The sequence below is a fragment of the Phacochoerus africanus genome, chromosome 15 (assembly GCF_016906955.1).
Source record: "Phacochoerus africanus isolate WHEZ1 chromosome 15, ROS_Pafr_v1, whole genome shotgun sequence".
Classification (NCBI taxonomy): domain Eukaryota; kingdom Metazoa; phylum Chordata; class Mammalia; order Artiodactyla; family Suidae; genus Phacochoerus; species Phacochoerus africanus.
In genome coordinates, this window is record NC_062558.1 from 129,733,394 (window position 1) to 129,746,597 (window position 13,204).

At 49.6% G+C, this 13,204-nt stretch overlaps 1 protein-coding gene across 2 annotated transcripts in view; it reads right to left on the minus strand.

Moving 5' to 3' along the window:
- RGS10 (regulator of G protein signaling 10) overlaps positions 1–7,107 on the minus strand; it is a 36,629-nt gene extending 29,522 nt beyond the window's left edge. The window contains exon 1 of one of the 2 annotated variants that reach the window (XM_047760646.1): positions 6,957–7,107. In XM_047760646.1, coding sequence (XP_047616602.1) covers positions 6,957–7,005 — 49 coding nt within the window. In that variant the 5' untranslated portion in view covers positions 7,006–7,107. Of the gene's footprint in view, positions 1–660; positions 1,136–6,956 lie in introns of those variants that run through there. The other variant, XM_047760647.1, reaches the window with a different exon arrangement.
- Between the last annotated feature and the right edge of the window lie 6,097 nt (positions 7,108–13,204).

The window sequence follows — 13,204 nt, forward strand, 5'->3', positions numbered from 1 at the left end:
CATTCAAGCCCCAGAAAAAGGCAGAAATGTGAACCCTAAACTCTAAAGTGGTTTGGTGTCACACACACACACATCATACTCCCTTAAAATACTCGGGGAAAGTACACACCTCAGAAAACTTATTTAAAGAGCTGGATCACTTATACCACATCAGACATGACATTTTTTAAAAAATTCATCCCAACTTAGAAGCAGAGAATCAGTTTGTTACAACTGGTGATCCATGTAAGGTTCCAGCGAAACTAGGTCATGGAAACCCTCTGTCTAAATATTAAGTGTTTATCAGCTCCAGTATCTAGCTTCGGAGAACAGCGACCCTTCAGGCATGCAATTCCCTCGGTGGGGAGGTTTGCCTGAATTGCCATGAGCAGAAAATAATAATAAAAACAAAAACGTTTTGAAATAATCATACTAATAGCAAGCACCACCAGAGCAGGCCAACAGGCTGGAGAGGATGGTTTGGCTCAGAAATGGCCTCATGGCAGTTTTTCCGCAAGGCCAGAGGCCTCAAAGAAAGTCAAACGCCCAGGCAACCCTTTCAAAGGCCACCTATGCCCCCTGTGTGTGCACTGCACCCCTCCCGCCGCTACCCCCGCCTGCCAGCCCCCAGCGATGGAGGAGCTGAGGGCATCTGCCAAAGTGGTGGGGGTCCGTCCTTACGTGCCATGCTCTGGGGTCCGCCTGGGGAGGTGCCCACAGCCTAAAACGCCGCTGCCTTCCAGAGACGCTTTGTTCGAGACAAGCAGAGGCTGCAGGCCTCCTGAGCACCCTTGGGTCCCGAGGAAAAACAAGCCCCAACATCCTCTTTTGAGTGGACTAAACAACAGATGGCCCCTGGTTTCTAGTTTCTACCAGAGGGAAGGAAATAAGAACGTCAGGCTGCTATGGGCAGCCTCCCTAGAATCCTCACTTTCTAGGCAAAGGCCCAGAAAAAATTAAAACTACCCAGGAGCCCAGTTCTGGAGGTGAAAGTGAAGGCGCCATCATTATTGTTTTTAACCTTCCAGAAGCACCCCTGTGCTTCCTCCAGGACCTGACATTTATGCAGAAATGTGCCCTCACTCTCCCCTGGCCCCCACCTTGGGGCAAATTAGTGACTTTTTCCCCTCCAATAGCAGTAAGTTAAGCTGTGTATTCCTCCCCACACACCCTTTTTTTTTTTTTTTTTTTTGGCTGTGCCTGTGGCATGCAGAGGTTCCCAAGCCAGGGATCAAACCTGTGCCACAGCAGCAAGAATGCCAAATCCTTAACCCGCTGCACCATGAAGGAACTTCTGACTGTGTTTCTTGAGAGTAAGCGCTGTGTCTTCAGAGTTCCCGTTGTGGCTCAGCCGTAACAAATCTGACTAGTATCCATGAGGATACGGGTTCGATCCCTGGCCTCGTTCAGTGGGTTAAGGATCCAATGTTGCTATGAGCTAGGGTGTAGGTTGCAGAGACAGCTGGGATCTGGCGTGGCTATGGCTGGCAGCTGCAGTTCTGATTCAACCACTAGCCTGGGAACTTCCATATGCCATGGGTGCAGCCCTAAAAAGACCGAACAAAAAAAAAAAGTCTTCTCAGGGTCGGCAGTGTCCGGCACCACATATAGATTGGTAGTGATAAATGTTTTCTGGTAGACTGTCGGTGGGGGGAAAGGCAGAGAGGAGGGTGGTGGCTGTAAAAAGAGCTGGCATTGACTGACCACTTACTATATTCCATCTCAACCTCATTACAACTTTTGGAGGCAAGGCCCATCATTGGCCCATTGTACAGATGAGGAAAACTGAGGCACCACAAGGTTAAATCACTGGCCTCCACAGGAGCAAGCCAGGAAGTAGATGAGCTGGGATTCAACTCTAGGCTGTCTGGCTGCAGAGGCTGGAAAGAGAAGGGCAGTGAAAGATGCAAGAACCAAAAGGTGGGCCCAGAGCTCCCGTTGTGTCACAACAGGATCGCCAGCATCTTGGGAGCGCTGGGACGTGGGTTCAATCCCCGGCCCTCACAGTGGGTTAAAGATCCAGTGTTGCCACTACTGCAGCTTAGGTGGCGACTGCAGCTCAAATTTAATCCCTGTCCCGGGAACTCCATATGCCATGGGGTGTCCCAAAAATGAAAAAAAAAAAAAAAAAGTGGGCCCTTTTTCTTAAGGAACTTAATTGAGAGGATGAGGCCAGTGTTCCCAGATGCCACACACCGACATGAAGTTTTCTTCACTGGTTCATGAAAGAATGAGAAGGGAAAGTTTGATCACGTGAGCTGTGTTGTGTAAGGATCATCCTGGGTTACACCTTCTGTAAGTAAATTACACTTATGGACACGGTGCAAAAGACAAGAACTACACAAGAGAACACAGTGGAACTGGGCTTCCGGTCACCCCCGCCCCTCAGCCACCCAGAGCCTCTCCTTAATAGCAACAGCTCTAGAAGATTCTTGGGTATCAGGACGTTCTTTACCTGAGATGATTTCTTTCCTACTATTTGGGATGTTGAAACATCCTTCATTTGTGGGATAATAAAGATGGCTGATGATGGTGGGGTTTGTTTTTAATGTCCTGACTAGAGAGAGAAAGGGAAAAAAAAGGGGAGCAGGGAAGGAAAGAGAGAAGCTGCCTGCACCACACTCAGTCTCTAAAGACATGTGAGCAAGATGACCAAGGTGCCACTGCGTGAGGTCACGCAGGTAGCTCTGGGCGCAGGCAGAGATTCAAGTTCTCCATTCTGTCCCTTCTGAAATGGGTGGTTCTTTGAAGTTCCTGCTATGGCACAACAGGATTGGTGGCCTCTTGGGAGCTGTGGGACACAGGCTCGATCCCCAGCCGGCACAGTAGGTTAAGTATCCAGTATTGCTGCAGGTGCAGCTTAGGATGGATCTGATGCCTGGCCTGAGAACTCCATATTCTGCGGGGTGACCAAAAAAAGGAAAAAGAAAAAATGAAAGGGGGGCTCTGGACAAGTCCCTGCACCTTGGTGGTTTCTGCAGCTGTTTAGAGACACACAGGCTGAATTTCAGGAACAGAAAGGGACAGGAGTTCCCGTCGTGGTGCAGCAGAAATGAAGCCAACTAGGAACCATGAAGTTGTGGGTTCGATCCCTGGCCTCGCTCAGTGGGTTAGGGATCTGGCATTGCCGTAAGCTGTGGTGTAGGTCACAGACGCGGCTCGGTTCTGGCGTTGCTGTGGCTGTGGTGTACATAGGCTGGTGGCTTCAGCTCCGATTAGACCCCTAGCCTGGGAACCTCCATATGCCACAGGTGCAGCCCTCAAAAGACAAAAAAAAAAAAAAAGGAAAGGAGCAAGAAGCCTCAGGGAGACCCGGCTTTGGGAGGGGACAAAAGACAGAGGTGGGACTGTCCAGCCACCCAGGGGAAGAGCGGGGAACAGAAGGAACGGGACCAGGAGGGAAGGCAGGCCAGGTGCAGGGTCCCTGAGCACACCACAGCGTGGCGACAGCAAAGCTGAACCCCAGGCATTTGGCAGAAGGAAAATTTGTCCCCGGAAGGCTGCAAGGGACTGTTCAACTCTAGCGGACCCCTCCTGACAGCTCTTATCAAGGAGCTGCTGCTGTCGCCTGCCTGGGCCCCCACTGCCACCCCTGAGGCTGCTGCCGTGGAGAGCTATCTGGGGGAAGCAGAAGAAACTGGTGAGTAAATTTAGTACAATTTAAACAACCAAGTTCTCAGAGCCCAGTGGCAGGGGGCCCAAGGGATTACTCAACCCCAGGGGAGGGAAGTGACTCAGTCCACCCAGGAAGCCCTAGGAAATGTCCCAGCCAGGCACCTGCTTAGTTTTCCAGAATTTCCAACAGCGAGGAAAGAAGGCATCCATTCCAGTACAAAGTCTGTGAAAGACCCACGAGCGCACCCTCCCCACCAGCCCATGGTGGCATTCAGAGTTGGTAGCGGGCACTCAGCCGGCTGGTGGGCTGATTGCACCTGTATTTAAACAATGCCCTTCACCCAGCCCAGCCTCTCTGCCTGCTTTGATCTCCTGAAACTGCAGGCCCCGGGGCTGGTGATGTTCTGCAAGGAAAACTCCCCCCAGTGGCCAAGTCCGCCCTGCCGCTAGGTTGTTACAACAAAGACATTGAGTTGTTATGTCAACTGTCATCTTTAAATAAAAACTTCAGCCAGCCATAAATCTGAGACTGGTCCCAGAGGTTTAATGGGATAATATATAACAGGCCCCAGGGCTGAGCGCCGTGGTGGGGGATTCCCCTGGCGGTTCAGCCCTCAGTCTGGACCCAGGGGGTGGACGGCTGTGGCTGTGGCTTTGCTTTTCAAATGAAGAGCATCCCAGTTATCAACAGTGCACATGGTTATAGGGGGCAGGGTGGGTGCATAGAACCCTTCGAGGGGTCCTCACAGTTTAGGGGCATGGCCTAGAAAGCTGCATTTTATCAACCCCCCCCCCCATGTGGTTCATGAACGCACCTTGAGAAACCTCAGAAAGAAGAATAGTCACATTTTGAATTGCACTTGGAATGAGGGGTTAGGAGTGCCAAACCTCAGCTTAAAGACATTGTTTCCAATAAGATTTTGCAGGAAAGCAGGAAAAGTCTAGAATAAAAGGAGCTAGGAGGTAGGATGGCAGCCAGGTCCAAATCAGGGTCCTGCAGGGGTGGATCCAAATTTTGTGGGGCTGGAAGTTTGTACAATCTAGAGAACCACTTAAAAAAAAATTCAAAATCACTCCCCCCCCCCCCCGATTCAGTCTAGGGTCCCATGGATCGCTTGGCTGGCTTCCAGTGCCTTTGCCTCAGGGCCCACGCTCCACCTTTCTCAGTGCTGGGTGGTGATGACCAAACTGGCAAGGGGTTATTTGTTCTTTCTCATCAGGGGACAAACTTTAAACCTAAAAATCGTTAACAACATCAGGCTCTTGGAAGCCAGGCATTCATTACCAATCCATGATATTTAGCTACCGATCTTTCTATCACAACCTAATCACATTTCATCAGCCTTAAAATGTGTTACCCTGAAAGCAGTACACTCCACTGAAACAGCCTCAGTCTTTCTGGCGTACAACATGCGCCCATGCACCCCCAAACCATGCATATCCCATAATTCAGTTGATTTGTTTGGAAGACTTCAACTCAAAAGCCACCTGTGCAGTGATGTTCACAGAAGCTCTATTTATAATAAAAATGGAAAAGATAACAGCTAATCATTACTCAGTAATGCCGGACACTGTACTAAAAACTTCATATACATGCTTTTCTGTGTTTTATCCCACCACTCTATGCATCTGTTTTACCGTCTTTAAACTGTGTTTCAGAGGTGTGTGGGTGAACCAGCTCTCCTGGGCAGCGGAGTGGGGGAACCTTGATTTTTAGCATCTGCTGATTTTTGTGGTGTAAATAGCCACCGACAGCCAACTTCAAGCTACCTATGGTTTAGCAACCAGCTCCCAAATTTCCTGATGATGTAGCAATTGGTTCAGAGGTCAAGTAACTTGCCCCCAAGTTCACTGAATGATAGTCAGTGTGGGAAGCAGGAGTTTTTCAGAGTCCAGACTCTGACCATCACTCCATAGGCCTATAAATATCCAACCATAGGGAGTAGCTGATACGAAGACCCACATGGATACTTTGACTCACAGGCAACACAGAAATGTTTACATGACCACTAAGACTAAATATAAGCAATTTACAATAACCCTATGAAATCCTACTTTATTAGGGTGGAAACCCTACTTTATTAGGGTTCTAAATATTAAGTGCAATAACATGCATCATTTGATAGATGGGAAACCAGCTGTAACTGTTTAAAGAGGGATATTTTATTCCCATTTTGCGGATCCTTATTTGCACAGGGAGGCTCCATAGCTAGTAAGTGGTGGAGGTGGGATTTGGATCCACCCAACTTAGCTCCCGTCCTTTCTCTTAACCACTGTGTGTCTCATAAAATATGATATTCAGTGGGGAAAAAATTCATGAGCCAACATGTACACACTCTGAGTATATACAGAAGCAACTCCTGGGGTGGAAGGCGACAGAAAAGCCTCTCACCTCCAGAGTGGGGCCAAGCTGGGTTTGAAAGAGTCTCTATCACTTCCTAAGTGTGACTTGGGACAAGGTACCTAACAGCTCCTGGCTTCCCTTCCTTCCCTTCTCCATAAAGGGGCGAGAACAGTACCTATCTCACTGGGTTGCCCTTAAGAGTGGAGAGAGAATTCACCGAGCCTAGTGAACACAGAGCTTGTTCCCCATTAAGCACTCCAAAGGGCGTAGCTGTTATCATGAACAAAAAGGGTAAGATGGTTGGAATCAAGGGCATGGTTTCACCATCACCGTGGGTTCTTTGTCCTGTCGAATCGCTCCAAATTGTCCTCGGGCTGGACCAGAGTGACCGCCAAGCCGAACCCTTTGCAAAGCCGGCTCTTGCCTGGGCGCGAACTGCAAATGCTGGACCAGAGGGATGGCCAAGCCGAAGTCTTTGCAATGTCGGCCCCTTGCCTGGGCGCGAACGCCCTTCACCTGGCATTCACCCTTTCTTCACCCCACATTTCGGCTCCGCAGCCCAGAACAGAAGGCGCTCGGCAGCCCCAGCCCGGATGCCCGGTCGGATGCCCGGGGTCCAGGCGTGCCTTCCTCAGGCACTGCACAGGCATCATTCACACCAACGCCTGCAGCAGAGACAGAGAACTCAAGAAAAACGGGGGGGCGGGGGCGGTGACGGTCTGCTTTCAGAATCTAGATCCCATACTACCTTCAAAGTTTGGGATCTCATTTTTCTCCCCGATCTTCACTAAAAAGAAAAGTGCTGCTGTTCCTCTTTTTAGACAAACTTCCTCCCTGGCGCACCTCTCGCGGCTCTGTGCTCCCGCCGCGGCTGGAACCGCAAAGACGCTGGACGGAGCTGGGAGAAGATGCCGCGCCCGGGCGGGAGGAAAGGATGCCCTGGACCGGCATCGCCGGCTCGAGCGGCTCACTGCTGCCCCTGGGGGCACCCCAGTCCCCAACCCATGGAGCCCCTTACCTGACGGCGGCCGCTTCCTGCTCAGCCGGCTCACAGCGCGGTTAAACATCGCTGCGACACCCCGGGGAGGAAGGAGGAGCAGCCGGGCGGCGCGGCAGTTGAGCTGGGGAAGACGAAGAGCAGGAGGAGGCCGAGGAGGAGGAGGAGCCGGCTCAGGACCGCCCCGGAGCGCGCGCCCCCGCCCCACCGCCCTCCGCCGGGCCAGGCGCCGCGTGGCGCGCTCCTTGCGCCCTGCCCACCCCAGCTGAGGCCTCGCGGTCCAGCCCTGGGGTGCCTGGGCGGGCAGGGCGCGCGCGGGTGACTCCCAAACACCAGAATCCGGCTCAGCGCCCGGGATGGTGCGCACGAGCGCAGAAGGAGTTTGCGCCGCCTAGGACTTAGGAACCCTGCCCAGGCGGTTCGCGGGTCCCAGGGACCCCTCGCTGCCCCGCGGGGCTGGCCAGAGAAGACGCCCGCAGTCCCGCCCTGCCCGGCCCCCAGCCGTCTCCCTGCAGCCACGAGAACTGGGCGCGGCGCCGCGGGAGCACAGTGCTTCTTTGACTCCCTGCACTTTGGCGGGGAGGCAGGCCGGGGTCACATCCCGGCTCAGAGACCGGGAAGCCGAGGCCTTGAAGTGCTGCAAAACCTAGGCGTGGCCAACGGCCTTCTTCTTGTCCCGGTGATCTAGGATCCTTGCTCCCCAGGCTTGCCTGTCCCGCGACTCCGTGGGCACTGAGCCATCCCACCGCCACGAGAGCTAGTGGGGCGTCGCTGCCGAAACCCGGGCGGCGGTGTCCACCTGCAGATCGAGCGGAGCTACTGCGGGTGGGCGCGCCCTCTTCCAGGTGGGCTGCGTGGGCGCCGAAACTTGGGCGCTAGAGCCTTGGTCTCGAGGGAATTCTATAGGAACCCCTTAACGTTCCAGCCCAGAGCGGTGCCTCTGCCCCGCACACCCGCTGACAGTTGGGACTAAGTTTAGGGACACGTGGCTCATCGTCCCAGAGGGCCTTTGAGCTCAACGCCCAGAATACGAACCACTAGGGTCCGCGCTGCGCCCTACTTCTGATGTCTCCTCTGTCACCAGTCACCTGCTCAGCGCCACCAGTTCTACTCGAATATATTCTCATTTCTTCTGCGAAACAGCCCAAGAGGGGGTGTCATTAGCCCCATTTTCTTGAGGATTTGGTTGTGAGAAATTCTTTCGGGCGATTCCTATTTTTCCCCTTGTGTATCTGGCTTTGTCTCTAAATTGGTCTTTATTTTTAGCTGTACTAATTGCTATTTTTCTCAACCGTTATACCCAGTCTCGATCCCCCTCCACCCATCCTTTCTCAGTATTTTCCCTAGTTGGCACTTTCTTTTATATCTGCTATTCTGAGCTTCCCATTCGCCAATTTTTCCTCCTCCCTTTACCCACCCCTTCAGTCCCAACCCCACCCGGCCCATCCCTGGCCTTCTGTGGTTGCCTCTCATTTCTCTCCCTACCTCCCCTTCCCCTCTCAAAGTATGCTTTTCCTCAGAGTATTTCTAACCCCCCCCCACGCCCCCTCTGCTGCATAGAGAGGCTCTTCTTACTCCTGAAGGGGTGGGGTGGGAGTGCTTTCAGCTGCAACTCCAGGAGACCACTGTGGTCAGGAAAGTAAAACCCAGCTGGGAAGTTCAATTTTAAAAGCTTCTCTTGTTGTTGGGCTCCTCTGGGGCTGGGCTCCTGCTAGCTTCCTCTCATTGTAATGGGACTGAACGGGGTGATGCTTAAAACTATAGGCTGCAGGTTCATCCATTATAAAGGAAGGACCTTTCAACTCTGCAGAGTCTTGGATCCAGATGAGGTCGCTGCAGTTTCATTGCAATAACCAGGGACTTTGTGCAGCACACTTCCCCAGAAAACGTCTCCAGAGACCAAATTACAAGTAATCTTAACACAGGAAATAAGGACACTGGCACGATGGGTAAAAGTCAGGCACAGCTGAATGTTGCCAGGTCCACCCCGTGTCCTGATAAAACCGGGCATCGTCTAGGTCATGCTTATGAATCTGTCCTGAGCTGAAGGGGCCAGGTTTTCCTGAAATGAAAATAGAAGAGCTTCAAATCACTTTTACTGTCCCATTAGCATATCAGATAATGAGTATAGGAATGAAGACCCACGATTAAGGTTTAATGTTTCAGGACACTAAAAGGCTGTCCTCATGAAACTATAAATACCTGTTTCAAGTGTCTGAAGATCCAAAAGCCAGTTTTCAACATGTACTGCACAAAAGCCTGAGTACCAAAGTACAGAACCACACAGTTCCTAAGTCTTGCCAAAAGAAAACACACACACACACACACCCCTCCCGCATGATTCAGGTTCTGCCTGTGGCTGGCGGTGGCTAAAGATGCTTACCATCCAAATAGCATCACTCACTTTGTGTAGCTCATCTCAAACCTTTACGCACACTGGTAGCCAGTCTGAGCAAGAAAAGGACAAGCAGTCTGGCCCCTTCCTACCCCTGCTGGTCTGGCCTTTAGTTGCACAACTTTCATTCCAACCAGGAACAGAGCAAGAGACTAGAGTGTCCTGAAAAGCAGAACCCCAGAATGATCATTAACTTTAGAGTTTGCTGGTTTTTATTCTCAGAAACTTACAACTGGTAAGCTGTGAATACATTATAGAGTCTTTTATAATATACATAAAATAAAACATATTTTAGAGTCTCTTAGAAATTTCTACCATTTGAAGCAGGTGAGGTATGGTCAAATAAGTAATTATGTAAGCGCCCAGCTTGGAGTCAAGAGATCTGGGTACAAATCCTGGCCAATCTTTACACAGCCTCTTGGGATTGGACAAGGAAAGGATGCCACCTACATTCTAAGAGTGTGGTGTTCACTAGCAATAAACAAGAAAGCACCTGGCACGGTGCCCGGCACATGTAGGTACAAAAAAAAAAAAAAAAAGCCGTGGAATCTGAATAACTTACTCCCCCTCCAATGCTGTTTTAATAATAAATTTTAGCTTGTATGCAGTGAAAAATAGCTTTTTAAGAAATTATAGGAAGTTGGCAGGATTAGGAACCATGTGATGCAATTGACACCCAGTGTAGACGGGGAAAGTAAATGGTTACAATCTCTCTGGAAGGCAAGCGAGGCAGATGTATTTGGATGATGTTTTGGCAGCATGTATAAAAGCCTTCCAAATGTTTATACCCATTGGACCCGTGAATAATTGTACAACTGGTAATTTATGCCAAAGAATAAGAAATACAAAGGTTTATGTGCAAAGTTGAATATCATAACACTTCTTTTATTAATGCTATTTACGGTAGCTATAAATGGCCATTAATAGAATGACTAAGTTACAGTATATTCCTATGATGCAATGTTGAACCCAGTAAGAACTGGGTGAGGAATATTTGGTGATGTAGGAAACATGTTTATGAAGCTGTCATTGAAAAAAGCAGGATACAAATAGAGACATTTTTGAGTGGGACAAGTGAGGAAATATAGCATATTTATGGATAGAAAGCTTGCAGGAAGTGATTCCAAATGCTACCAGCATTTACCTCTAGATGTTGGGGTAATGGGTGATTTTACTTTTCATTGTTATATTTTTCCCGTTTTGCAAAATCTCTTCAGTGAATATGCTTTTCAACTGGGGTGAGGGGAAACCAGCAATTGGAAACTGATCAAAATCTCTACTAGATTTGGAGTTCCTGTTGTGGCTCAGTGGTTAACAAACCCGACTAGGATGCATAAGGATGTGGGTTCAATCCCTGGCCTCACTCAGTGGGTTAAGGATCTGGTGTTTGCCAGGAGCTGTGGTGTAGTTTGCAGACATGGCTCAGATCTGGCATTGCTGTGTCTGTGGCATAGGCTGGCAGCTATAGCTCTGATTTGACCCCTAGCCTGGGAACTACCATATGCCACAGTTGGGGCCCTAAAAAAAATACTCTACTAGGTTTAATCTACAAATGTTCAAGCCTGCATCTTTATATTAGTTGTGCTTTCCTTAAACTCTTCATTTCCCATGGAAGGAGTGAAGAGACATCAACTGCTTTTCCCATCTTTGATCTCCCTTGCTTTTCAAGTCACACATTCATGGTATGTCACAGCTGGATGGATCCCTGGAGAGCAGCCTAGTTCCCTGCAGATCAGGAAACTGAGGCCCGGATGGCTTTGGCTGGGAGCAATGCTAGGTTTCCCGAGTCACAGGCAGGTGGTCCTCCTGGTACAGCACTCTTATACCATGCTGCATTGATGAAGATGCACCTTAATGTGTGTTTAAGATTCAAATTAGGGAGTCTTGTTGTGGCCCAGTGGGTTAAGAACCCAACTAGTATCCACGAGGATGTGGGTTTGATCCCTGACCTTTCTCAGTGGGTTAAGGATAAACTATAGCATGGGTCGAAGATGTGGCTTGGACCTGGCATGGTTGTGGTGTAGGCCAGCCAGCTGCAGCTCTGATTCCACCCTAGCTTGAGAACGTCCATATGCCGCAGGTGTGGCTCTAAAAAGAAAAGCAGATTCAAATTGAGATTCCTGCTAAACAAAGGCAGATGAATATCAGCATGTGGTCATGCTTGTATTTCTCCAATCTCAAAAAGCACACCAAAAACCCCAAACCTTTTTGTGCTGCCCTATTTCACTGAAGCACTTCTCAGCCAAGTGTCTCAAATGAGTTGTCTGTATGCACCGTCTCCCATCGCTCTCCTCCCACTCTCTAAGCCCTTTCACATCTGCTTGTACCTCTACTACGCCTCTCAACTGCTCTAAGTCACCATAGCTTCCCCTTGGGAAATCTAACAGTTCTGTCTCTGTCTTGACCCACTGTCAGCATCTGACCCTACTGGTCCCTCCTCTTGAAGCAGTCCCTTCCCCACCAGGGTGGTGCATTTGTTCCAAGAGGAGCCATCATCAACACATCATTCTCACCTAAGTCCAGATGAAATGCCCCTTTTATTTTTTTAATTTTATAATTTTTATTTTTTCCATTATAGCTGGTTTACAGTGTTCTGTCAATTTTCTACTGCACGGCAAGGTGACCCAGTTACACATACATGTATACATTCTTTTTTTTTCCTCACATTATCATGCTCCATCACAGGTGACTAGATATAGTTTCCAGGGCTATACAGCGGGATCTCATTGCTTATCCACTCCAAAGGCAATAGTTTGCATCTATTAACCCCACATTCCCAATCTATCCCACTCCCTCCCCCTCAGCAACCACAAGTCTGTTCTCCACGTCCATGATTTTCTTTTCTGTGGAAAGGTTCATTTGCGCTGTATATTAGTTTCTGGATATAAGTGATATCATATGGTATTTGTCTTTCTCTTTCTGACTGACTTCACTCAGGATGAGAGTCTCTAGTTCCATCCATGTTGCTGCAAATGGCATTATTTTGTTCTTTTGTATGGCTGAGTAGTATTCCACTGTGTATGTATACCACATCTTCTTAATGCATTCATCTGTCGATGGACATTTAGGTTGTTTCCATGTCTTGGCCATTGTGAATAGTCAAATACCCTTTTTAGACTCACAACCCCACGTTTCTATCTCCAGCCTGGACTTGCCTATTTGACATCTCCTCTTAAATGCAGACTAAGACACCAAAGACTGTGTCCAAAACAGATCCTCCTCTTCCTGCCCACACCTGATCCACCTGCCTTCTCACCACAACTAAAGACAGCTCGACCCTTGCCCTTGATCAGACCAATTATCTTGGAGTCATTTCTGATCATCCCTTTTTTCACACCTCACCTTGAATCCATCAAGTAACCCTGCAGGTCTATCATCGAAATAAACCCAGAAGCCCACCTTGAATCATCTCCAACTCCATGTCACCCTCGTCCAAGCCACCATCCACTGCCCAGGTTTACTGTGGCAGCCTCCTAACAGGCTGCACTGCTGCTAGTTGCTCAAGTCTATTCTAAGCCCAGCGACCAGAGTGAGCCTTTCGAAACAAGGGAATTCTCACCATATCAACCCTCTGCTCAAAACGGCAGCAGCTCCCCACGCGGCCCCAAGAGAAAGCCCGAGACCTTATAAAGATGGATGAGGGACAAAAGAAAAAAAAAAAGGAGTTCCCGTCGTGGCGCAGTGGTTAACGAATCTGACTAGGAACCATGAGGTTGCGGGTTCTATCCCTGGCCTTGCTCGGTGGGTTGGGGACCCGGCGTTGCCATGAGCTGTGGTGTAGGTTGCAGACTCGGCTCGGATCCCGCGTTGCTGTGGCTCTGGCGTAGGTTGGTGGCTATAGCTCCGATTCCACCCCTAGCCTGGGAACCTCCAT